This window comes from Aythya marila (genome assembly GCF_965140915.1).
Source record: "Aythya marila genome assembly, chromosome: 5".
NCBI classification, from domain to species: domain Eukaryota; kingdom Metazoa; phylum Chordata; class Aves; order Anseriformes; family Anatidae; genus Aythya; species Aythya marila.
Genome location: NC_139046.1, coordinates 3,850,824 through 3,877,467, shown reverse-complemented (window position 1 = coordinate 3,877,467; position 26,644 = coordinate 3,850,824). Strand labels below are relative to the sequence as shown.

The window sequence follows — 26,644 nt, the reverse complement described above, 5'->3', positions numbered from 1 at the left end:
CCTTTGGAGTGGTAGCGTCCTTGGTGGCTCTGAAAGGTGATGGCATCGTGTGAGGAAGTGGGTGGGGGAGATTTTTGGGCTTGCACGTGCTCCAGCCCTGTGATGAGATGCTCGGTTTGCTCTTCTGAAAAATCACTTGTGCCTGCTTGTTGGCAGGGCACCAAAAAAAATCTCCATCAAGATTGGTGCAACTTTTCTTGTTCTCATCTTCAGTGTCATAGGAAGCAGCAAATATCTTGGAGCAAGGAAAGGGGGGAAGTAGGGGTTGCTCCCAAGTGTCCTTCTGAGGTCTCTTCAAGCTTAACTCCTGCTCTTTTACATTGCCAGGCAGTTTCAAGGGGTGAGATGGTGTCTGCTGCAGTTGGAGCTGTGGCTGCACCGACATGTGAACGTGTCCTAAAAGCTGGCTACCTCCAGAGGGGAACACTTCTTGGGCTCGTCTGCAGCCTGGATGAGAAAACGAGAGGCAGAAGAAATGAAGTGGCTGTGTAAGAGTTAGCAGTCACTTTGCTCATCTCTTACCTAGGGATCTGTGTCAAGGGACAAGATGAAACCAGCCAGGCTGGGGAAAAGGCAGCCAGAGAAGTTTTGGGGCTGCAGGCAGGGATGGGGAATGTGCTGGGCACAGCACACTGTGTGGGTGAGCTTCGTGGCAGTCACAAACGGACAAGGAATAATGAATGGAAGCCCCCTCCGGTCTCGTGTGTGTTTTCTAAATGGGCTGTTCTGTTTGGACATGGCTCTCCTGGGAAGCCTCGGAGCGCTTTTCTGAATTGTCTTTGTTGTAAAGCTGAGCTGCTTCTGCTTTTCTCACGGCTGTATGTTAAAGCTGGTGATTATGATGGGAAATACGGTGGGAAACGGCCTTTCTGCCAAAGCAGGCACTTCTGCAAAAAGTCTTCTATTCCCTGCCTCCTCTTTTTTTTTTTTTTTTTTTTTTTTTTTTAGGTGTGGGATTTGAAAGGAACCTCCCTGGTTTTGTAATCATGTGAAAAATCTGTTTGAGGTGAAAAAATACTCAGCTTGGAAGTGTTTACAGCTCAAAAAACCTGGTGAGAGTGGATGAGACGGCTAAGACCCAAAACTGTAAAAGACCCAAGCTCTGTTAGGAGAATGACAAACTCCTGTCCCTAAACCACCACACCCCAGGAGATCCCATCTCTTTTAGCACAGGCTGCATTTATTTCCTGATAACCTTTAGTGCTAACCTTCAGGAAATGGTTGCTTCTCAGGTACTTTTTGATTGCCACCCATACAAGCAGCTCCTTTGTGTCTGCTCTTTCACCTTGATTTTCTTTCCAGTGTCTTCATTCATCTCTTCTGCACGTGACACAGCTGTGACTCCTCAGGGATTCACTGTCCTGGCTCCTGGGTCCTCTCACTTTGCCTTTTGCTTTCAGGTGCAGGTTTTTGCTGTGGTTCAGGTAACTTTTCTCCTCCAGGAGGCAATCAGCCCCTCCAGCAAAGAGCTAAGAGCTCCTTGTCATGTCAGGGTGTCCTTACATATCCCTGCCTCCTGGCGAGATGCATCTTCTGGGCTCCAGTGCAGCTCATGCCCAGCACTGCATGGGGCTGGGCCTCATGCTGCCTTCATGCCTCAAGCCAACTGTGCTTTGTAAGAGAAAGTAGAAAATCTACAAGTCCAAATGTTTCTTCCTCAAAGCATCCTCTTGTGTGCAACCAGCAGCTGCTGGTGACCAAGCTTGCTGCTGCCTGTGGATGGGAGATGTGGAGCCAGAAGATGCTCTTCCTAGCCAAAAATCTCTCTTCCTAGTGATTGAGTGGCTGCAGTTGAGGGCCCTGATAATCCTGGAGGCTTGATGTAGCCATCGCAACCTTCCAGCAGCCTCGTGGTTGCTTAATGAGCTCAAATTGCTCATTACCTGGCCTCTGGTTTCTGCCCCCGCTGTCTCTATCGAGTTATCGGTGTTGGGAAAGACTCCGCAGTCAGCTCTGCCCTTTGAGCTTTAGCTAAGCCCTTCTGCTGAACTCTCAGAAATAACCTTTATGAGAAGCTTGCCTTCCAGTTGTATTTAAAGTTGCAGTCATGGTTTGGTAATCAAGAGGGTATAAAAGATTAAAGCCCTTTTTAATAAGCCTGGGTCTGGGCTGGGAAGAGGGACATCAAATAAATCATTGTGCGTGGTATTCAAACCAAATTTGGCTGAAATAACCCAAAGGATAGCATAGCAAGGATTATTTTTTTTAACAGCTTTTACTGTGTGCTTGGTGGTGGAGGGTTGCAGGGGAGGCAGAGCGTGCCCACTGCCTCACCTCTCTGCGCCGCTGCTCCAGTTGCAACAGGAAAGCAAAAGTTAAAACCCTGCTCTATGGGTCCTCCAGCTCCACAGGCCGATTTATTAAATTATTTTAAAAGTGCTAAGACAAATTAGAGTCTTGCTTCTTTTCCCTGGGGTGTCCTAATGCCAGCGAGGCAGCGATTCCTGCGGGGCTTCATGAGTAAAGGAGCAGCAGGGCTGTCTGCCTTTGTCCCCTCTGCACCAGGGAGGCACCTGAGGTTGCCCAGAGGCTCTTCCCACCCTCCTCCCCATCACCCACGCATGTCCAAAACCCTTTCAGCCAGGGACTAAGGTCCTGGGGTGTTATCTTTACATTAAAACCAGTGGTACAAAGGGCCTGTGGCTTTTACCTGCTGCGGGAGGCAGAGCTCAGCCATAGCACGCTCCTCCTGCTCTAGCCATAAAAATCACCAGTTTTGGGGTCTGTGGGTACGCTAAGTACCAGGAGACAAAAAATTTGCCTCAAACACCTGCCCTGTTGGTGTCACTGTTGTGATTTACCCATGGGATGATTTTAGGGCCTGCAGCATCTCTACTTTTCAGGTTATGCAGGGTCACAGCCTTAGCCCTGTGTCAACCCTTCACACGGGGACCTGAATCCGAGCTCCGTGGGGGTGTCAGCCAGGGGCTGTGCACACCTGAGGTCCCTGCACACCTGGCTGGGACCCTCCTGCTCCCATTGTCCCCAGTGCTTGTCACTGGGGGGGTGAACTGGGGGCGCAGCGACTGCTACCATATGAGAAAAATGAGGATGGAGGAAAAAAGAAACTCAGACAGGAAAGGGTTTTGTAGGAAAGCAGCAACAGTGGGAGCAATAGCAGGTTGTAAAGATCCTGTTCTTCGGCTCGGCGATGCTCCTGCCATGCTCATTTACACCCGAGGAGCAACAGGGCAGGAGGACCTGGCTGGGTGGCAGCACCCCGGCCGCAGCCGGGCACGCACAGTCTGTGGCTCCCTCTGCTGAGCCCGGCCTGGAGCTCTCGTAGGAGAGGAGTGAGAGCTTGCACGGGGCTGGAAGCACTTTTTGGGGATGGCTGCGAGGCCTCGAGCTTGCCTGAAGCCAAGCAGGGGGACAGGGATGGGGACACCCACCCCACCGCGGGGTGATGCTGCATAGGGAGCCCCTGCGCAGGGCTGGAAGTGGCAGTGGCTTCATAAAAAGCAGGGGTTACGTTGCCAGGATGATCTTTTATCTCATTAAAACTGGACAAAAAATCTGTTCTCTGTACAAAAGTGGGATATCTGTCTGAGCTGGACAAGTTGTCCTCCAAACGGGATAGAGCAGCAGGAGGTTTTTTTAGAGGAAAGAAGGGAAATGCTGCTTTGCTCCTGCAGGCACCCACCCTGTAAGCGCTGCCCACGGGTGCAGCTTCAGGCCCTGCTCTGCCTGCGCCTGGCTTTTGGCTCCTTCCTAAGCAGGGACAGAGCCGGGGGCATCTCCCACGGCTCACTGCAGGGAGAGGACTGCTCACCCCCAAATTAGACAGCGTAGGTCCAGGATATACCTGTGTGAGCCCTCACCACCAGGTGCCTTGCTGGGATGCGCGGAGGAGTGGCCTTTGTAAGGCTGCAGGCACTGCCAATGGGGGGATCTATAGCTGTAGAGATTGAACCTGTATGGATTTATGGCATCCATGTGCACGTGGTGGGCTCTCACTATGGTCCTTACAGCCGGAGATTTTGATTTTGGCTGAAAGCTGGGGGGGGAATGGGGGACTATAGGGGCTTCAAAGAGAAAGTGGGGAGTCAGGGAGGGGGCAGAGCACCTCAACACACCTGAAGTAACGCATGGCAGAGCCCTGGTTGTGTCAGGCACTGGTTTTTAGCATCAAGCCCTAAATAAACCTTCCCCTGGCAGTCCCGCAAGCCACGTGCTGTGGGGTGCCGGGGTCCTGCAGCTGCCGGGAGGCTGCGCTGGGGCTCCAGCCCATGCCAGGACCCCAAAATGCAGGGTGTGTGTGGGGATCCAAGGGCAGATCCAGAGCCTGAGGGTGCCAGTGCCAGCCTTACGTTACAGAGCTATTTGCAGAGCCCTCGGCTGGCAGGCAGGCAAATAAAAATAGCTCGGGGACACTGCTGAGCCCGGCGGTGAAGGCACTGCCAAACGTCTCCGCCACCACAGCTGGATGGGGCTGGGCTGCACAAAGCTGCAACTGGCTCCCCGCAGCCCCCAGTTCGGGTGCTTCATCCCCAGTGAGGTTTGGCATTGCTGTCCCATCACGAGGGGGTGACAGAGGCCACGATGAGCTTGCAAAACCCTCACGTCCCTGGCTGCGAGCCCCATGCTGCCAGAGAGGGCAGGGATCTGGTGAGTCTGGGGAGCGGGCTCCTCGCTTGAAGGCAGCCCCTCGTTATCCCCCAGCCAGACACCTTGGGGAATTAATTATTTCCTCTCCACCCAGATTAAACTTTTCTATATTGGGAAATCCCTGCCCACCACCAGTGATTGTTCCCCTGGGTGGTAAATGGGAGCACTTTGCACCTGCACGGGGAGCCTGAGGTCAGGACACGCCGGGAGCAGGCTGCATCTCCTCCAGCCTCTCAGGCAGGCTCAGAAAAGCCCCTGTTATAAGAACAAGGGGGGTGTGTGTCCCACACAGGTGACAGCACACTGCTGTGAGACGTGCCGGGGACACCTCACAGCCTGGGGCTGCCCCACCAGCTCTGAGGGGCTGGGATGGGAGAAGGCTGCGAAACCACAGCCTGCGTGAGCCCGACTGCCCTGGCTCGCTGGCTGGAAGGGGCTCAAACGTGTCGTAATCGCCGAGCCCAGGCTGGTAAAGCTGGGATGGCTCTGCATCAACATCTCCTGACAGCATGGAAACGTTTCTTCCCCAGCCTTTCCTTTTTTAAGCCTGTTTCCAGTTAGCCCGTCAGCAGGCCCTGCGACTTTCCCTAACCGCACGGCTGCTGCAGACTTCCCTTGGAGCCCTTTCAGCCCGTCTAGCTCCAATTTTCCACCCTTTTTTTTTTATTATTATTTTTTTTCCTTTCCCTTTTCATTCAATATTAGCGCAACAAACACGTGCTTTGAAACCCAGACTGCAGACGCACGTACGTGGAAAGTCAAACTGTTTGTGGAAGGAAAGAGCATTTCGCTGGGTTTTAGGTGAGGCTTTTCTTAGCCGCCCGGCGAGGGCGAGGCGCTGTGTGGTCGGAGGGTGCCGATCCCTGTGTGCTGCTCTCCCAGACAGGGTAATTCGGGTGGGATCCTCTGTGAGGCACTGCCCAGGAGCATCTTTAAATGGAAGGAGCCTGAGGAGATGCTGCTGGGGGCTCGGCCTCCTGGTCGGGCTCAGCAGGGTTTTGCTGGGAGTTTCTTCCAGGGAGAAGCAGATGAGGCGCTCACACAACCTGAATAAACCCATATTTGCAGGTCTTTTCCTCATGAAGGATGTTAGTCCCTTGAAGGGACGCTGTGACAGGGCGCCAGCCATCCTGGAGGTCTCTGGAGAGCACCTACAGCGTCCTCCTGCTGCAGGTGGTCAAGGAGCTGAGGGGAGATGCTGCGCTGCACCTCCTGCTTGCAGGGGACAGGGACAGTGTATAAACATCCAGGGATGAGGCTTGGGTAGCCAAAATTCACGTGGATTTGGGTCTGGGGAGGGATGTGGGTATGTACGAGTCCCTGGGACCTGAGGGGAGGCACCCATGGGTGCTACAGGAGCCACAGGGAGGCCGCTCTTGGTAATCTCGGGAAGGTCACGGTGATCAGAGAGGTTTCTGAGGCCTGGAACAGAGCAAATGTTACTCCTTCCTTTATGGAAGGGGCACTGGGGAGCTTGAAGGTGCTGGAGGAGCTAATCCTGGGCACAATTTCGACACCTGAAGGACATGGAGGTGATGGGAGCAGTCAGCGGGGGCTCACAGAGGGACATCAGGCCTGGCCGGCCTTTAATGACGAGGCAACGGGCCCAGTGATCGAGGGGCAAGGGCGGGTGTTTTATTTTGGCTTTAGTGACCAACTCAGCTGTTGTCCTAGGCTCCCCAGTGCAGGAGAGACAGGAGCACTGATGGGCCATGAGGCTGATTTAGGGCTCAGGGCAGTTGTCCTTATGGGAAGAGGCCGGAGGAGCTGGGGCTGAGAGCCTGGAGAAGTGGAGGCTCAGGAGGTTCCTACTGATGTCTGTAAGCACCTGATGGGGGTAAAAAAGGCAGAGCCAGGCTCTTCTCAGAGACACAGGAGGAAATGGGCACAAGCTGAAGTCCAGGAAATTCCATTTACATGCCAGAAAATGCTTCTTTTTTACTGTAAGGGTGGTCTAAGCCCAGAACAAGCTGCACAGCAAGGTTGTGAGAATGCCACCCCTGGAGATGTCCCAAACCCCATCAGCTGAGGTCCCAAGCATCCTACTCGTACTGCCACTGCGCCCAGCTGGGGCTGGGTGGGACGATGATGTGCTCATACCACATGCTAAGCTCTGCCTCTCAGGGCCCAGCAATAGGTTTAGTGCTAAAACAAAAGTTGGTTCTGCCCAGAGAGGAGCTGTTGGGAACATGCCAGCCCTTAAAGACCCCACAAAAGCTGAGAAAATATGGGAAAACCTGAAGTCGTGGTCCTCACAGCGATTCAGCCCAGCCTTACAGCATGACCCAAATGCTGGGGCTCACTGACAAACCACTTCCCCCACATGCAAGGGGAAATTCTGCTGATACCCCAATTCCTGGAGCCCCAATTCCTGCCGATTTCCAAAGAAATCTGGTATCAGCACAGCTGCCAGCGCGTGGGCAGCCCAAGGGGACAGATAAGAGGCTGCGTGGGGAATGCCGGGGATTTGTAAGCAGCAAACTCCTACCATGGGATTTATATAAAGCTAAAACAACCGCCCCGCAGAGCTGAGCTACTCCTTTCCTCCCATCCTTTACCCCACCAGGCTGGCCATTTATTTTGTGTTTTTTATTATTATTTTTTTTAAGCGACCATCTGCCGACCTGCCAAAAAGAGAGTAAATAAAGAGGCGACACACCCCAGTGTTACAAAACCTTGTATTAATCATCTCCCTTCACTTTCAATATAACGTTGATATGAAATATAGCCATGATTCCTAGTTACATGGGAGGAAATGAGTAATAAATACATTGGAGCAAGTTTAAATCACAAGGGTGTTTCACTGGTAACAACATTTGAAAACTGTACACTTGCAAAGACCAGCATCTCCAAACATTAGTATTTCTTTATATCAGGAAGCTTTTACATGTAACAAACATGCTATTTCCATATATGACAAAATTTAAAAAATATGCATTGCTTGGCAACATTAACTAGGCAAAAATATTTCTTTGTGCACTAACTTTGTACAGAAAAAACAGGACTAAATGCATGCATGTACAATAAAAGTCTGCCCGGAAACGGCATGCAACAGAAGAGAGTTCAAAGCTCTTTAAAGTAAGCTTACAATATGCATAAATACATAAGGGTTATATATTAATAAGGGAGGAAGTTTTCTGTTTAACATTATTAACATTCCTGTTTTTTGTGTCTATTTTTTTTCTTTTTTTTTTTTTTTTTTTTCTTCCTATTCCTCCCAGAGGAATACACATTCACCTTTAAGTAAAGATAAAGGAATACAAAAAATAAAACTCACTTTGCAAACTCTGATGACTTGTATAAAATCAACTTTAGTGTTCTATCGGAGCTGTGTGCAAATTATACGTCTGCAGGACCTACTTTCCATCAGGCACATCCAGAAAGCCAACCCGGGAGGGGCGCATCCCCGCGCCCCGACATGGAGAAAGGTGACAACAGAAATCCTCGCGCTACGTGCTGACCCAACCCTGGCCCGTGGCAAACCCCCCCCAGCGATTTGTGTCACGAGCCGAGCACCCAAAGGTGCCGGCTCGCATCAAGCGCCCGCGCTCCTGGCTCGGCGAAGGCCTCGTCCTTTCGGGGAAGGACGGCGACACCTCAAAAGAAAAGGGCTTTTCCTCAGCGTCGCGGCCCCGCGGGGCCATCCCGGATTGGGGTGCCGGGTTTGGGGCCGCGGGCATCAGCACCAGGAGCCGGTGGGAGCCGCCGGGGCCGCGCGCCCGACGTGGGGCGAGACCAAAAATTTGGTGAGCGCCGGCGGGCCGGGAGCCGCAGGGAACAGTTGCACGTGGGGTGAACGGGTGAATACAAAAAAGAAAGGCACTGCCGCTTTATTACTAAATATTTGACTTCACAGCCTCATTCATGCAACTGTTTTTTTTTTTTTTTTCAGTTTTATTTTTTTATAAATAATTTTATTATTATTTTTTTTTAATCTTAGGATTTTATTTGCGTGTTTCTTTTTTTTTTTTTTTTAAACAGAGCTCTGTTACCTGCACTCAGCACAGGCCTCCCACAGAGCCAGGAAGGACTTCCAAAATGTAACTGAAGCCACTTTTTTTTTTTGTTTTTTCTTTTTTTTTTTTACTTAAAAACAAGGAACAGCAAACGCAACTAAGTAGTTATTAACCTATACACTGTCAATGGAAAATAAGCTTAAAAAAAAAAAAAAAAGGAAAAACAACAAAAAAAAAGAAAAAAACAACAAAAAAAGAAAAAAAAACAACGAATTATTTGGTGGTTGTTAATAACAGACATTATCATGGTTACCAGCCATAGCAAGTTCACAAGTAATATATCCAAAATAATCTCTCTAACAATCAGATAACCTCTGTTTCTATATTCAGCAAAGGAATAAATAGAATCTCAGCTTCGGGTCTTCCTTTCCAAAGCCTGGCGCCGCGGTGCTCGCGCTGGCCGCGGGTGCTGGGTGCCCCCCAGCCTCGCCGCGCCCCCTCCCCTGCCCCGCTCGTTTTTCAGGCTCCTCGCAACACTTCCCAGCCCCTCCTGGGCTCTGGTTTTCCTCCTCCACTCTCCTCCCCCCGGTAAACATCACCTCAAGCCTTCCGGTAAACAGGAAACCAAGAAATAGCAAACATAAAACATTTGGCACTTTTTTTTTTTCTCATATATATATAAATCTACTTCAAAATGCTGCATCAAAAATGGGTTTCCAGATCTGCCAGCAGCCCTCTCCAGCCCTCAGCCCGCTTTGGCAATGCCCCTGCCGAGGGCTTGGCCCCGAAACCCCGCTCCCAGCAGAGGTTTTTGGCCGAGCCCCTTCTGGCAGCGCCGCCGTGACCCCGCTCGCAGCCTCCACTTAGCTCAGCCCGGGCTTACAGCAAAACCAACCCGCAGGAGACCACCCTCCTGCCTTGAGCAGTCGAGATTTCTTTAATTGTTATTAATTTCCTCCGCCAAGGCTCTTAGAGGAGGGGGGCATGAGCCACCGTGACCCACATCCCCTGCCTGGTTTTGTGCCCAAACCGGGGCGGCCTTTTGGTGCTCGCTGCGCTCTCACTCGGTTATTTGTGCACGATAAACGTGTGCTCGCTCCCAAACCACCCCTCACCTGGCGGCCAGGACCCCCCCGGCCATCCCAGGGCTGGAAAAGCCCCTTTTTAACGGGGTTTTGATGGGATTTAGGGGCGATTCGGGCAGGCTGGGCAGATGTGTAAAGCCAGGATGCAGCACCTTCCCGCTACCCACAAGACAGAGAAACGGACACTCACCGCACACAGCATCGCCCCCTCGCCGACATCCCCGGGCCCTTGGCCTCGCCGGCCACCACGAGGGCGGCCGGACAGACGGACAGACGGGCAGACGGGCAGACGGACACGACCCCCCCCCCCCAGCAGCAGCGGGAGGGGAGCGCGCGCCCTTCCTTCGACACCGCCGCCGCGTAAGCAACAGGCAGGTCGCCATTTCGGGTGCTCTTTTGCAAAACTGAAAGGAAGGTTTGTTGGATCGTGTTTTTTTTTTTTTTTTTTTTAATTATTTTTTTTTTTGTTGTTTTATTTTTGAATTTGCTCGCCCTTTTTTTTTCGGCTGCTGGTCCAGCCCCTGAGAACTCAGCAAAACGCGAGCTGGCGATGCCATGGGGCGTTTTTGCAAACGGCACCGGTGGGACAAGGCCAGGGACCGGGCAGGTGGCAGCACCCGCGGGGTCCCCACCAACCCCAGCCCTTGCAAATCCTCCCCAAAGGGCTTTGGGCACCCGCAGGTGCTACAGATTCGTTGCCTGGTTCAGAAACAGGGTCTGCCCACGGTGCGCTGGTGAAACCTCACTGTCAGCACCTTCCTGCCGCGTCCCCCCCACCCTCCCCATGCTTTTTTTTGTTTTTTTTTCTCCATCATCGCCATTTATTTTTTTTTTTGCCGTTTCCCCCCTCCCTAGCATGGATGTAATAAATGACAACACAAATTCCAAGTCTAGTGATATGTTCACAAGGACAATCTACACATTCACAAAATTAAAACAGGAGAGAGAGAGAGAGAGAGAAAGAGAGAGAGGAGAGAAAGAGAGAAAAGGATGCAAGCTGTCGCTGAGGCTCCCGCGCGCGCCCGGACCTCGCCGCTGGACCCGCAGCAGTTGTTCTCCCGGCCAGCGCCGCCGCCGCGCCGTCCTCTAGATCGTGGAGGTCCGGTCGACACCATCTGCAAGCAGGAAGGGAAAATTAGAAGGGTCCTGGGGGCTCACAGTGCTACACTCCCCCCCCCAGAGATGCCCTGCAGTGAGATGGTAGCGGGGTTATTCCCCTCCTTCCATCCTCGCAGTGGGGTGTGGGAGGGTTTTGGGGTGCTGGTGCTGCCCTCCCCGGTCCCTGTCCCACCCCTGGTTGTTCCTGCCCTGTCCCCAGGTCATTTTGTTCAGGAGCAGAGGGGGTTTGGGCAGCTTGGGCTTGCGGTGATGTGGGTGCGAGTTTGGGACCCCCAAACTGTCCCAACTGCATGGGGACAGGGCTGGAGCTGGCCCCGGGGTGCTGCCTTGTCCCCATCCCAGCTAATCCAGCCCGGCAACGCCTGTGCTGCAGGGATGGACACACAAAAACCCCACAGGTCACTTCTGGCTGCCCCCAGCCCCCAATCCCCGTCCCAGCAGGGCCGCCTCCGGCCGCAGCCCAGAGCCCAGCAGTGAGGGGTGCGCGACCCACCCCAAAACTGCACAAACGACCCTGCTGCGAGCACCTCCCTCCCCTCCTCCCCGGCGCACCGGGAGCTTTTACTGGGGCACAAAGCACACCCCGACCCCATTCCCAGCCCTCTGGGCCGGCTCCCACAGCACCAGCTGCTCCCCTGCAGGAGCCGGGGCAGAGCCCAAGAGCTCCTCGGCACCCCCCAAAGACCCCATCCCAAACCCCCGGGGCGCACTGCGGTGCTGCCCTCTCCTCCGCCACCCTGCACAGTGCAGAAGGGGCTGGGATATGCTCGGGGGGGGGCACACGGGGACAGGACACAGCGGGTTTTGTCACACCGCCCCGAGCACCACCGCCGCCTCTCCTTCAGCTCGGCCGGGCGGAATTTCAGACTTGAAAACAAACAGGTTTGTTACTCTTTTTTTTTTTTTTTTCCCCCAAAGGTTTATTATTAATATTATTATTATTATTTTTTTTTTTTCGCAGAGCTATTTATAGCACGACCGCTTCGGAGAGGCTTGGGGTATGCGATCTGGGGAAAAAAAATAACTCGGAGGAGCAGTACCCTGCGGAGGAACAACACAGTTAAGCCTCGCCTGGGCACACGCCGGAGGAACGCTTCGGGTGACAGCAGTGTCCTTGTTTTCACGGCCAGGGGTGCTGCCAGCACCCTGCTGCCTCGTACAGTCCTCGCTCCCACGTCTCTCTCTCTCTGTCTCTCTCCCCGGGACGGGCCGTGCCATCGCTGCAGGGAGCCGCGCCGGGGGCACCCGTCCTCCCCGCGGGCTCCCGTCCTCCAAAGTCCGTCCGTCCGCGACTTTCAGGGCACGAGCTGGGAATTCGGGAGGGTCTGGGCGCCGCGGGCTGCTGAGCTCGTCCCATTTTTGCAGGCTGGGCTGGGGGCTCCCGTGCTATCCGCGCTGGCAGGTCCGCTGCATCGGTCAGGGGCGCGTGCGGTGCCTCCCCGGGGCTCTCCTCGCCCACCTTCCCTGCCCCTGCTGCAGCCTGGCCCCCTCCTCCCTCCCCACACCTCGTCCCCACGGACATCCCGGGCTGCCAGCATCGCTGGCGCTGCACCCACAACGGGACAGCTCCAGCCCCGGGGTGCCTCGGGGTTCCCACATCCCCCAACAAAGCGGGGCCGGGGCTGGCAGAGGGGTAAAATGCTCCAAAGCCTGTGAACCGGGTGGCGTTGCCGCTAACTACCAGCAGACTAGTGAGCTACCACTAATTACGGTTAGCAAGCTAATTAGTGGCTACGAAGCACGGGCTGTGCTAGTGCTGGCCGTGAGCCCTGCCTTCGGTTTTACCCCTCTGCCCCGACGCGGGAGCAGCGTCCGTCCCGGCCCGTCCCTCAGAGCCACAGCCTGTCCCAGCCCTTGGGGGGCGCGGGGCAGCTCCCGGGGGGCTCGGTCGAGGCCGCTTGGACGTGCTGGAAGAGCCCGAGGAGGAGGGAGTGCTCACCGCTGAGCGCGTGCTCCGTCATGCTCAGGCACAGGGACTCCAGCCTGTTGTTGATGTCAGGTTCAGTCACCGGCACCTGGAACTCTGCAGGAGACAGGGAACAGGAGATCCCGGTCAGGGGATGCGCTGGGGACCCTGCCCCGTGCCCCAAAGAGCACTTACGGGGTGGGAAATGCCCTTTTGGGTGGGTTTCTCCAGCTCCAGGCAAGACCCACCCGCACCCCAAGGCCGTTGTTATTGGATTTGGCACTTCACTTTCTGATGCAATAACCTCAGGCAAGGGAAGTTTGCCAAAATCATCATTTTCGCCCCATATTTGCATGCAAGGAGGTGTAATTTGGGATTGCAACAGCAGACGGATGGACATGAGGGGTGGGGGGCTGCTGCCGAGCCCCTTGGCTTTCCCATCGGTGGCCAAAAGGCGCCGCTCCTTCCTTTCCCTAAATACCCCACTGTAACCGATCCGCAGCCCCATCCCAGGAAGTATTTCAGGGTCAAACTCGCCCCGGTGCAGGCTTTAAATAGCACACACGTGTGAGGCCGCTCTCAGTCCCCAACCCCAGCCAGCCCCGGGGGCTTGCAGGACCCCAGCAAGGATCCACCGCGGTGCCCAGAGCCCATTGATCCGCCCCTGGTGCCCGCAGAAGCGTGCCCTTGTCCTGGGGTTTGACCTACAGCCGAGAGCAGGCACTGCTTTGGCCATACAGGATTTCTACTGCCAAAATGAGGCGGTTCAAACACCACACTGCCCTGTCCCTCACGATGAGCTGCCACGGGAAGGGCATCAGTAATAAAAACCACGCTTGGAGGATGATGAAGTAAAAAGGGGATGCGCATCCCCATGGGAAGGACCCTTTATAGGGTCAGGCTCTGTCCCTGCTTCGCTCCACCCCGTGCTCTGCCCAAGGGCACCCCGGTGGCTGCTTCCACGCCACGGACGCTCGTTCCTTTCGAGGTGTGGATAACAAAAAGGCGAAGGTTTGCTTCCTACCTGGCTGCTGGAACATCAGCATGGTCTGCGGGGAGGTGTGCACCGGCAGCGAGCGCGTCCTCTGCACCGAGCTGTGGCTGCGGCTGGGCATGCTGTTGCTGCCCCCGGGGTTGGCAAACCAGAGGTTCTGCGGGGGAAAAACAACGGGACGGCGTGAGCTGTGAAACAGCACGAGGTGTACGGTGATGTCCATGAGATGTAAAAAGGCGTGAGATGTTCGACAGTGTCCATAGGGACATCGGCTCCACCATCCCCATGGGTCTGACCCCTTCACCCTGCAGCCCTGTGTTTATTAATTGAGTTTATTAATGAGTTTCACACACCCCTACACAAAAGCAGAACCCCCGTGGGCTCATTTTCCCCCTCCAAGTGGCCGTGTGCCCCCCTCCATCCCCACCCCACCTCCCTTTTCCCTGCCCCTCTGCAGGGAGGGGAGCGCCCGCAGGTAACCCCGCACCCTGCACACGCGCCTTGGGCTTAAAAACAGGGAATCCGGGCAAATTTGAGGAGGAAAAGCCAAGAAAACGTATCGAGCTGTGACCAACCTGCCTGCCTTGCTTGAGGATGGCGGGGCTGGCGGCGGGGCTGCGCTGGGGGGTGCCCAGCAGCCCGCTGGGCCCCAGCAGCCCCAGGCGGGCGGTGGGGAGGTTGCGGGAGGGGATCTGGAACTGGCGGGGGTTTCGCCTGCCCAGCCCTGCCCCGGCGGATCCGGCGGTCGGCAAGGAGTTGGACTGGCCAAAGCCTCGGCTGCGGAGAGAAAAAAAATCGGGGTGAGGTGGTGGGGGGGTTGTCAGGAGGTCCCGCTGCGGACCCCAGCCCGCAGAGCGGTCCCGCAGCATCCTCCCTCCTGTGGGAGCCCCCCTCCCGCACTTCCCAGGTTAACATTCATTTTTTTTTTAGGGTTATTTTGCTGGTGCGAAGAGCAAAACGGCCCGGAGCTGAGCTCAGACCTCATTTGGGCAGACCCCGAGCTCGGGACACGAAACTGCCTGAGCCCCCACGGGGTCGGATGTGCCAGCATCCCTCCCCGGGGTGGTTTTGTGCATTTAAAAGCAAGGAGAGGAACGAGACAAAAACAACCGGATAAGCCTCGGGAAGCCACGCAGCGGGTTTCCGACCGTGCTCAGAAGCCACGGGCGGGCTGGGATCCCAAAACTGGATCAAGCTGCTGGGCGGAAGCACGGCTGAGTTTCTTTAAACCTCGGCCAAAAAAACGCTCTTGCCATTCAGTCCACGAGCGCCGTGAGAAAGGCAGAATCGGCCGCGTGGTCTCGAGGCGTCCCAGGAGCAGGAGGCTCAGAAGAAACTCAAAGTGCAACCCACCAGCACCCGGAGGCAGCGAGGGAACCCAAGAGCAGCTCAAGAGCATCCCCCCGGCGGCTCTGCCAAAGGGACTGTGAGCATTTGGGGCTGGCACCTCCACCTTGTGCCAGGGGCCGGACCAAATGGGTCTGTGAAAACCTCTGTTCTTGTCTGTTCTGCTCCTGTGCCTCCTGTGAACACTGAAATTTTTAGGATTTCCCATTCCAAAACGCTTCATTTCATTCTGCTGGGGAAAACTCCAGTTCTGCTTTCGTTGCTGTGGTGTCCCTGGATGTCCCAACACAGTCGGTTCTCCCCAGAATTATTATTATTTTTTTTTTTTTTTTGAGAAGGGAGAACTTGCACAAGCTTGCAATTAAATACGCTCAGCAGAACGAAACAAAAGGCTGACGTTATTGTTAAAACCGGGCTAAAAATATCCATTCTTGAAATAACCCGGCCGCTTTCTAGGATCCCCCGAAACTCGGCGCGGATGTGAGCGCAGGGGTGTCCGTAGCACCGCGCCGTCTGACCGCGGCCCCCGCGCCTCGTGTGGGCTCCCAATCTTTTTGCCATTTCAGGGCTTTTTGGTGAAAGTCCAGCACTGATATAAAGAGTAAAGGGGTGGAAGGACAGAGAGGGAAGGACAGGGCAAGCACTGGAGGATGCTCTCCTCTCGCTCAGCCCCTCGCTGGCTGAGCTGCAATCTGTGAAATGGGTGCAGTGCTTCCCTCCTGCTTTTTTTTTGCCAGGTTTAATCCCTCCAGTGCCTGGGGCAGGGGCAAGGCTGATGCTCGGTGCAGGGGTAGCACGAAGCAGCAGCTGCCCTTGGAGCATCCCGGCCCCAAATGGGAGATTTGAAGCCGGGCACGGGGCCAGGCTCCGTCCCCAACCCCACAGCCGCCCCCAGCGCCCGTGTACCTCCGCTGCTGCCGATAGCCCGACAGCTCCAGGAGGGATTTCCGAGGGAAAGACCTAAAGAGTTTTTGCACCTGCTGTTTCCATGACAACAGCCGTTTCTTCTGGATCTCTGTAAACGCCTGCCCAAAAAGAGAGAAAACGGGGAAACACGTGAATGTTTTCCTGAGCGAACGGGGAGGGATGTCTGTGTACGTGCGTGGAAAGAAGCAGGCAGCGGTGTGATCCGAACCCCACCAGCGGGTCCAGAAGCAAACCCTGGCCTCCCTCAGGGATTTACCCATCTCAGGACAAAGCTGCCACCCCCCTGGGCAGAGCAGGGTGTCCCCAAAACCCCCACTGTGTCCCCTCCCCATACTACCCCCGCATTGGACCCTGTTCCCATCTCTTTCTTGGGGCCAGGCTCTGCTCCTGACCCCAACACCCCTGGGGGGGTCACCTAGGGCGAGCCCCAAACCCTCGGGGCTCCCAGTAAAAGGTCACCCAGGCAGGGGACGGGACGGATCCGTCCCAAAACGGCCGCTGCTGCAGGCTGGTGGTGTGGGTTACGGGGGCACCCACGTGCCCGCCGCCACTAACTTTAGACACCTCCGCGCCGCCAGCGCAGAGGAGCAGAGGTCTCCGGAGGACAGCCTGCAGGCTAATTAGCACCTGGCTTGATTGCTCCGAGCCCACGGGGTGGCTGTGCCCGAGCTGTCCCCTTCCACAGCCCCTCACGGCTGTCCAAAAAGCCTCGGCACCGTTTCCAGGCCCTGATGCTCTCCAAAAAGCAAGTAAGCTGCAGCACCATGCGCTCGCCCCTCCAGCTCCTTGCCCCTGCAAAGCACCAGGAAAACCATCCCCGTGGGGGTGTCCCCTGCTCTTCCACTCTGTCTTATGTGTTAGAAACCAGAGTGTTTTCATCAACAGGGACTTTGGGAACGGTTTCGGAGCGGTGAGAAGAGTTTGGTAGGATGTGCTGCCACTCACCTCGTGAATTAGACACTTGTCTATGAGCTGTAAATAGGAGCTTATGTTCTCTTCATCGGGTCGGGAAACTAAAAGCTGTGTGCATACTGCAAAAAAAAGAGAGGAGAGAAATGGTAACGGGGCTACTGAGCTGGGAGCAGGGCTTCAGATGCTCCATTTCCCTTCATCAATGAGAAAAAAAATGCCCGTCCCCAATTCCTGCCGTGCCGTCCTATCTTTAGGGCCAGATTTTGTTCTCAGTTACGCTGGTGAGCGTCCAGACGGGCACCTTCTAAGTCCCCAAAATTAGACCCGGGCAAGCCAGGAGCGCAGGCCCTGCCTGCCTTCCCCTCTCCCCATGACGACATGCGAAAGGCGGCGTCAGCAAGAAGATCTCCTGCTCCCAAAAGCTGCCCCCGCTGCGAACGGGCTCCCAGGGGTGACAGCAGGATTTCAACCTCTTTCTGAGTGCATGCTGTAAAAGCAAGCGCAGAGGAATCCCCTGGGAAATTTTACACCAAGTTCCTAGATAGAAAACGTGTTTTTTTGCAGAAAGGGCCTGAAGCAGGGACAGGGCTGGGGTTTCCTTTGTATCCCTACAATTTCTTTTCCGTTCCTCATCTCCTGTGTGAGACTGTGGATGCTCCCTGTTCCCCTCACCTCTGTGCAACCAGCACCAACACCTCAGATGGCACCGAGGGGAGGTAGGACACGTCTGAGACTGCACAAACCTGCTACAACAGCCCTGCGTATGGCACACGATGCCACTCCCCACCTCACATGTGTTAAGCCCAACATGATGCCCTGCACCCTACACCCGGCGTGGAACAGCACCTGTGCATTTTGGTGTCCTGCATCCAAACCGGGGCTTAAAAAGGATCTCGGACCCAGCTTTTCTGCGCTCAGGACGCCCAAAAAAACCCCGCACCCACTCACCTTTCCCCATCACTCTGGTGAACTGGCCGGGCAGGTCGCCTTCGGGCAATGGGGCCCCCCCCGACTCGCCCTCGCAGCCCGGCAAGTGGTGCTGCTGCATGCCCCCCGTGGCAGAGTCCTTGCAATCGGAGCCTTGGCTGTCCGAGCCCAGCAGGGACGGGGGGTGATGCGAGTCCGCGTCCCGGCCGTGCTCCTCCGGGCTCGAGGTTTGGGAACAGTAGGCTTTGATGGGGGTGAGGATCATTTGGTGTAGTTCCTGCAGCGGGACGCGCAGGTTGCCGCCTTCCAGGATGTCCTGAGGATTCAAGAGAGGAGAAAAGGATTTGTAGTGGCAACGGGGCATCGGTTGAGAACCAGACCGGCACCATTCACCCCAGGAAAACCTCCTGTGAAGGCAGCTGTTATGGTGGATGTCCCCGTACACACTGGGCCGAACTGGGAGCACGGGTGCAGAGGGGGGAGAAGGTCAAGGGGAGCTGGGTGGGATGTGGTCGGAGACAGAAACGGAGACCAAAATGCTGCAGGTGAGCTGAAGTCCCCGTAGGAAAAGCGTTCAGCTTGGAGATACTGGGATCCCCTTCTCCCAAAGACCTGGAGTCAATCTGTTGGGCACTGCTTTCTGGGGAAAATTCCTGCTATGCTAACCAGCGGGGAGGGGTGGGGCGGCTCTTTCCAAGAAAGCAGCGATCTTTAGCAGCAAGACACTGCCCAAAAAAAAATCAAGTCACACACATGCTCTTGTTTAGCCTCAAAAAAAAAAAAGAAGGAAAAAAAAATTGGATAGGAAGCCTGGAAAAACAGAGACGTATCCTCCCAAATACAGCGGGAGCTCACTGGTGGTGCTGAACCCCAGCCCAGCATGGTACGGGGAAAACCCCCAGCCCAAATTCCCCCTGTGAGCACCCCAAAAGCAGCCCCTGGCACTTCTCTCCCTTGTCCTGCTGTGTGTGTGGCTGGCTGGGCCAGCTGGATGGGGCTGGTGCTCCCGCAGCACGACGGGCAATCAATACCATATTTCAAAACCGAGGCGGAGAATTAGGAGAAGAGGCTGTGCAACTGCCTGGAAAACACATCACCGAGGCGAGCTCAATCCAGTGGGCTGTCTCTCTCTCTCGGATTTGATAGTTATTATTAATATACGGGGGTAAATACGGCTTTACCAGCTCCTGCGATACCGAGCACAGTCCCATGTTATAAATAAATAGTGAAGCAGTGAGCTAACGAAAACACCAATAAATAGCAACACACCACAGAAGTATTTAAAAGCCCCTAGTGGGAGGCTGTGCGAGTTGCTGTTTGAGGATGGTGCAATTAAATATAATATAATATCGCAATAATAAATAGCGAGAGGCCAAGCGAGCTGCTCCCAGCAGGTCTGCTGTGCCGGCGCTCCTCTGCTTGACAAAAGCTGAGCGGACAAAGAAATTTCTCTTTGTTCTCCTTGGAAATTCAACGTGCTGTCCAGGCACCGTGACACATGTTGGATGGTGCCCTCCGTCACCTGGGGTTCGGGTGTTTTTGAGCAGCTGGGGGCACGACTGCTCCTTTCCTCCCAAAATACAGAGGAAAAGGCGAGGCAGGCTGGCGGTCGCAGCTGGTAAGGCGGTAGCTGGGCTTGTGGCAGAGCTGCAGAGAACATCCATCACAGCTCCGTGAGTGCAGGAGACAGATTAGAGCCCACTCTACAAAACGCAGCCCCCAGAAAAACCTGCATCTGGTACGGAACCGATGGGAGACAGCGCTCAGATACGGGCAAGGCAACCACAGGTTTCTGCACAAAGGTCCCAGCAACGAGTGTGAGCAGGGAGTGCTGCACCCCAGCTAATCCGTGGCTATCGTTGCAATCAGAAAATTGGAAATATAAAAGCTGCTGTGATTACTTACCCTTTCTAAAGACTTGAGCAGGTTTTGTCTTTCTTTTAGCTTTTGGATACTGATGACTATTTTGTGTCTTGCGCCTTTGGTAACGTTCTGCAAAAGCAGCAGAGAGCCTGGCATTAACACCTCCACGGGACAGCTGCATCAACCCAAAGCCCTTCTCCCCGCAGTGGAAAGGGCTGCTACAAATTAATCCAATCCCTGATTTGCAGGGGGCATGCAAAATCACTTAGAAATTTGCTAGAGGTGCAGATTTCCAGCTAGCCCCTTCCCTGGTACATCTCAAACAGTGAGAGCAAAGGCCTTGAGCAGACCTCTTTATCCCAAGGATAGCACAGGGGTAAATGTGAGGAAGGGGACGTTTTCAAAGGTTAACAAGGAAACCAGCCATCAAATCCCGCTGCCTTCAAGGGAATCTAGGTACTGAAGACCCTAGAAATGCTCAGACTTGGTTTATCCCAATCAGACTTGGTTAATCCCAACCAGATGAAACCCCAAGTGCAGCTCCAGCAGCTTGGAGGAGGATGGTAATTTCACCCCTGGACTGCAGTTAGAAGTCCTGGATGTGGCCTTTTCCAGGTACAACGCCCTTTTTTCACCCTCCCAATCCTCAATTTTCCTTTTTCTGGTTGCTCCCCAGCCATTAGCGGGCTAAACACCTTCCAGGCAAAGCCACAAGAGGTGCCCAAGGTGAGCGTCGTGGTCCCGGGAGCGACGGAAGGGTCCCTGATGGCTTTAGGACCGACAGCAGACGTACCTGTGCCTCCAGCTGGCATTCGGTGAGGGCCATCATCTCCTCGTACGTCATCTGCGAGAAGAGCGCCGCGTACTTGTGCAGCCGGAGACTCTTCAGCCAGGCTGGAACATCTGCAGCACAAGGACAAGAGGAGAGCTCCCTTTTAGTTCACGCTCGGTGACGCACGGTAATGACAGGAGGAGTCTATCAGGGGCTGGGTTCCCCGTGCCCTCTGCTATCCTAGAGTCGTTACGGTTGGAAAAGACCTCCAAGAGCACCTGGAACAACCATTCCCCATCACCAGTGTCACCCACTAGACCTTGTAGTACCACAAGTGCCGCATCCAACCTTCAGGCACCTTTACTGAACCTCGCGGGATGCTTCAGAGATGAACTGCTGTGGATACTGCTGGCTGAGAGGACCACCAACTGGATGAGGAGACGTCCTCAGAGGTTGGGTTTTAGCCCCCTGGCTCTTGAAACCTCTCCGATCCAAGCACTATTGCTTAAACCACGATAAAACCACCGAAATCTGCTGCGGCCAAGCATCCCGCCGAGCTTGGTGGACCTACCGCTATACACCGAGCCCCCTTTATCACCAGGGGTGTCTCAAAACGACTTCAAAACCTGTCCAAAAGCTGGCTTGGCCACCTTGAAGCCACCACCACCCTGCTGCAGACGGCACGAGCTCGTGTCAGGAACACGGGAGCCGCAGGAGCGACCGGCGGGGCTGAGCCTGGGATGAGCAAACGGCTGCGCTGCCGACGGCGGGCATTGATTTATGGCGTGAGGGAAGCTGCTATGTGCTGAAAATTTAAACAGCCGCTTAAAGAGAAATAAAGAGGGTTTCATTCTACTTTTGGGCGTGGAGAAATGGATGGGTTGTCAAAAGGCGGCGCAACTCGCTTCGGGAGCTCCAGCCAGCCGGCAGCTACGCTGGGTCTCGCAGGCCTGGGGGACCCGTGAACACCCCCAAGGGATGCACCCAACGCCTGGTGATGCTTTTGTTCTGCACCCTAAAGGCTTCAAATGCTCTGGTAAATTGGGACCCGCTTCGTTTAGCACCAGAACCTGACAACAGCCCCGTCAGAGCCTAGCCCAAGCACTCTGCTGGCATCCCCAGCAATCCCCTTCTCTGTTAGTCCTTGTCCCTTGCCTTTTGCTCCTACTCTGTCCCCTGACACAGGTCGGTATTCGTGTTTCAATGAAATTCCTCAAATACTGTGTTTGAAGGAGACCAGCCCCACACCAAACACGAGGCGTAGCAGTTGCCGAGCACAGACAAGCTCAAGAATGCCACTTCCCAAAAGTCCCAACGTGTAACCAGCCCCAAACCAACCACCAAAGGCTTCAAACCAATTCCTGCATTAAAAACATAAAGAGAAAGCCCCCTTCCCAGTGCAGGTGGGGAGAGCAGGGACTGAACCTCAACTTCATTTTATGGAAAACGTGCTGTTACAGTGATGACATTAAAAGCCTGCCCGTTCCTCTGTCCCCTGGGGACATTTGGCACACGTTTGTGTCAATGGGAAGCCCAACTGGACGCTGTCAGGAGAGAGAAGCAACCTCACACACACATAAACCCAGCAGAAAATTCCCCTTTTACAGAGAAGAGGCAACCAGGAGGCTGTTCAAGGTGATTTCATGGTCCTTGGGAAGTCCAACTTCCCAACGATCCCCATGGAGCACTGAGCCAGCCGTCCACGCACGGAGCTCCTCTTTAATCACCAATTACCAGGACCTAATTGCTCAGGCATGGCACGAGTGCCAGAAACTCCAGGCCTGAGGCGAGCTTGACCAGCACACACATATCTGGGTGCTGGCATGGAAATCTGGAAGGAATTTCAAAGGATTCATCCTGCAGCCAACACATACACGGGTGCCTTCTGAAGTGTCCTTACAGCATCCCACAGCCCAGCCCATTTTGAGCCTGATATGTATGGTACAACCCCCCAGTTCTACCCAAACTCTCCCCCCACTGTGCCCCTAGATGTGCCTGAGAAGGAACGGCTGGATGGATGGACAGACACCACGGGTCCCCATCCCAAATGGTCATCCCAGAGGGTCACCAGGCACCGAGGGGGACCCGGAGGTCCCGTGGTCTTGCCTCGCTGCAGCAAGTGGAGAAACCACGTGGAAAAAGCCCAAGCTCGGGGAAGGTGCAGCCGAGATGAAACCAGGCGGCGAGAGCCTGCAGGCGGCTTGGGGAGACGTGGCTGCAATTCAGAAGGAACTTGGCACACCCGGAAAGCGGTCTGGATGAAATAAGACGCAATCCAATAAAAATGCACGGAGCTGTGCATTGATGCAGGAACAATAACCGGCACAAGCTGAGGGCAGGGAACGGGCAGTACTTTGTGCTGGGGAAGATCTGGGGATACGGGGGGTCAGCCGCGGCCAGCGGTGTTGTGTTATTCGAGAACGATGAAGCTGCACAGCAACGGGAGCCCGGTCTGTATGGCAACCCGCTCTTCCCTGCTCAGCCCTGATCCCCGGGTCCAGTTTTGGGCAGCAACGCCTTCAAAAAGATACAGGCTTGGTGGGGGGGAAAAAGGAGAGAAGCGAGAACAACCCCGAGTTTAGAAAATAACCATCTGGGGACGAACTGGATTGGTTCGGTCTGAAGGAAAAGCAGCCGAGGGGAGACGACACGACAGTCTTCAGGCACGAAAGCAGAGGCTGGAGACATCTGTTTCACATGTCCCCGGGGAGCAGGACAAAAGCAGAGCGGCTGGCTCAGCGCGGGGGGAATCGAGCGGTGGCAAGCAGTGGCGAGGAGGGGACAGGAGACCAGGCTGGGGCAGGAGGGCTCCCTGGGCAACGGAGCCTTTGGGTGTCCCATTTGGTTCTCCCAAGGACATGGGGCGGATTTGGCCCCGAATAGGTTAGGATGGGGGGGTTTGTTACGTTTTTTTGGGAAATTTCTGCCCACCCTGGTCCTGGCACTGTGGTTTTGCATCATCCAGAGCCAAGCGCAGCGCGGTCTCTTCCCCAGCTCCCCCAGCAGAAACCTGGAGGAAAGCCACATGAAGCAGACCCCTCCGTGCCGTGCTCTCCTGATGATGCTCTCCCCTGATGACAAGCTCGTTAGCGAGCAGAGCCCGTTAGAAAACTCTCCCCTCACACCCACAGCCCGCGGCCGCTGCCCCAAGGCTACGTCCTGGTGCAAAGCCCAAGCAGGCAGAGGGCTCAGCGCCAAGCATCTGCCTCGCAGGGCAAACCGAGGTGGTTTTCATGCATTTCTTCCATGCAAATCACACAGAGACAGCCAGGGCCAGCTCGAACACAGCTCCACGTCAGGGAGACCCGCACATACCCGGATTTGTCTGATTTTGAGTAAAATCAGCCCTCGTGGCTATTTAAAAAAATACAACAGATTTCCTTATCACCGGGCTTCACGTGATGGAGTTGCTTGGCATTAATAAAAAGCAACAGCCTCTGCTGGCGCAGTGCTGTGCCACACACCTGACAGCAGTGGTTTAAACGTGTCTCTGGTCTCAAGTTTGCTCTCCCTCCAGGACTGCAGCGCTGGGGGTTTCGTTTCTGCCTTATTTGCTACCGGGATGACAAAGCTTTATTGCTAAAAGTCGTGCTGAAAAGCAAGCATGAGGGGGGAAAACAACTGAAAGATGCAGGGTAAATTCAGTCCAAACAAGCGTCCCGAGCCAAAGCTTCCCCAAATACTTGGTGGGTTCCTAGTCACACCAAACACCACAATGATAAATCGCCCGTGCCTTTGCTAAACTTAACCGTTTTTCACTGTAATTAAAGAAAAAAAAAAGAGGAAGAGAGCACCACTCACAGCTACGATCCACAGGCTACGGAGAAAAATCAGCTTTTTGGGGAGGGAACACGCACCTTGAGAAGAAAACCTAACTCATCACCCTACAGGACGGTGGCGAGACCAACCCTGTCCCTGAGGCTCCAACCACGACCAGAGCCCGCGTTCCCCAAAACGGCCCCAAAGGGCCCAAAACGTCCAAGCCTCGGTCCTGGGGCCAGGTGGGGGCAAGGAGGGGGGGGGAGGCATCTCATTTGTCACTCACCTTTCATACCACTCCCTTCCTCCTGGAATGTGTTACGAGCGGAAGGCTGATCTTCTAAATGTTCACTCCCACCACTTCCCGAAGAGGCTACACTGCTTTGTGGAGACAGGGGGGCATGATCGGAAGGGATGCACTGGGGTCCTCTAGCTCGTAAGTCCTCATGAGACATCCATCCATGTCCTAGAGGCTGGTTTGGCACATTCATGGGTGGGGTAAGGGACACAGAGCGTTTCAAAGGGCTGTGGTGTGTCTGGCCTGAGAGAACTGAAAAAAAATAAAATCAAACAGGTTATTCCCCCCTCGCGGCCCTCGGGATGCAGCAGAGTCCCCTGAAAAAATAATGATGATAATAAGAATAATAATTAAAAAAAAAAAATCAAAATGCGTGGTGGCTCGGCACGGTGCTGAGGGTTTCACGGTGCCCAGGGCTACTCGGATCCTATCCTGAGCTCTCTCTTGGCCTCCTGGGATGGAAAGGGGACGGGGGGATCTGCGACAGGACGGGGTTACCCGAGCTTGCTGGGGTTGCTTAAGGAAGGGCGTTGTGTGGATTTCTCCCTAGCAAAAAAAAATATAGGGGCTGACATCTGTCTTGCAGGGAAGCTGCAGATGTGATTTCGGGGGGAATGGGAATTTTCAAGCAGCTACACCAAGCTCGTTAAGGTCGCCAGGATAAAATCATCTGGACACGTATCCTGCCCCAGAACCAAACCCTGCTGGGAAAGGCACAGAAATTCCCGGAACGGGGAAGCCACCACAAAGAGGCACGGGGGAAGCCTTTCTCTCCCAGTTAGGACTCGGCTTATGCCCTGAAGCACGAGCATTTCCTCATCCGCCTAAGGTAACCGTGGAGGTACTTATTATCCAAATAACTGCCTCAGCCTCTTTTGAGTCCTGTCGAGCTCCTGCACGCACTCGAGCTAGCGTCGGTAATGAGAGCATCCCCGCTCCTCAGCCCAGCAGGCGTGCTTTCATCTGCACGCTGCCTTTCAACCCTCCCGGAGAAGCAAACTGCAAAGCCACGGTACAAACACGGCAAAGAGGGGCGTCTGAGTCCCTCCAGAAGCCTCTTTGGAAGGCTTTGTATTTCTTTTTCCTCCCATTTTTTATGCACGCGCGCGTTTCCCGGCTGAGCTTTTAATACCACCAAGTTCGACTTGTTTTTAACAAATAATTTTGACAAGGCTAGGGAAAGAGCAATGCACGCACTCCTGCCATTTCAAGCTATTTCTTGAGGAAGGATTTACAACAGGTAGGTATTTACTTGCCTCTCAGTCAAGTAGACGAGTATGTCTTAAGGCATTTTAAACTACCATCAAAACAAAATCTTAGATTTTCTGCCGTTTCTTGGTAGAAACGTTCCCATTTGAGTATATTTTTAAATACAATCTTTACTGAATGGTCTGTGCTTCGCGCTCCTCCATTTTTCACTGCTCCCTTTACGTACTGCATCATTCATTTCCAGTTATCTCCGCAAAGATTTGGACAGCCTTTTCTTTGCTCTGGTCCTCAACAGGAGTAATGCAAGCTATTTAGAGAAAAAGATGGCTATGGATGAATTAGTTATTTCCTGTGAATGAAAAATACAGGAAAAGTTCGGTCTGTTGGCATAGCAAAATTCAGATCCCATCGTTCACAAAGTCATTAAGTGCAGTTAATGCATTTTGATGTACAGATTTAGGATAGGAAACGCTTATTTAATGCTTTACTGCAGTTGCACTCAATGAAATCAGACTTCCTGGGAGCTGTTCCCAGACAACCGAGACCAAAAAATCCCTGGATTTGGTCATTGCTTCGCTGTGCTGCTGGGATGGCACGAGCGGCCGAATGAAGGATCAGCTTTCTGAATGAAGGAGCATCGGGAAACGTCACCCAACTGCACATTTAGTGAGAAAATCTGCTGAAAGTCTGCCAAATGATCACTTTGGGCTCGCTGCCTGCTGGGGCAGCAGGGACAGGTCCTGCAACCCACGCCGCTTCGCATGGAGCCGAGGTGCTGCTGCTGTTTGCAGCGTGCCCGGGTGTAGATGTGCAGTTTGCATCAGGGTGGCTACCAAAAAACATCTTGTGCTGCTCCATTACAAGAGATTCACGTCTAGAGATTCGAGCAGATCTGCAGAACGACACCGATGTCTCAAAATTAGCAGCCACAAGCTTCACCACACGGTAGAAATGAAAAAGGA

At 54.3% G+C, this 26,644-nt stretch overlaps 1 protein-coding gene across 5 annotated transcripts in view; it reads right to left on the bottom strand.

The window, feature by feature from the left end:
- Window positions 1-7,266: 7,266 nt before the first annotated feature.
- The window catches only part of SAMD4A (sterile alpha motif domain containing 4A), a 75,591-nt gene continuing 56,213 nt past the window's right edge, over window positions 7,267-26,644 (bottom strand). The window contains exons 4-13 of one of the 5 annotated variants that reach the window (XR_014317521.1): window positions 24,462-24,725; window positions 20,438-20,547; window positions 19,687-19,773; window positions 17,803-18,097; window positions 16,888-16,973; window positions 15,922-16,040; window positions 14,244-14,445; window positions 13,699-13,825; window positions 11,809-12,791; window positions 7,267-10,764 (exon numbers count right to left, since the gene is read on the bottom strand). Coding sequence is in view for 4 of the 5 variants with exons in the window: in XM_082760628.1 (XP_082616754.1) it covers window positions 12,598-12,791; window positions 13,699-13,825; window positions 14,244-14,445; window positions 15,922-16,040; window positions 16,888-16,973; window positions 17,803-18,097; window positions 19,687-19,773; window positions 20,438-20,547; window positions 24,462-24,725 (1,484 nt within the window). In the remaining variant the exon portion in view is untranslated. Of the gene's footprint in view, window positions 10,765-11,334; window positions 12,792-13,698; window positions 13,826-14,243; window positions 14,446-15,921; window positions 16,041-16,887; window positions 16,974-17,802; window positions 18,098-19,686; window positions 19,774-20,437; window positions 20,548-24,461; window positions 24,726-26,644 lie in introns of those variants that run through there. The other 4 variants (XM_082760629.1, XM_082760631.1, XM_082760628.1 and 1 more) reach the window with 4 other exon arrangements.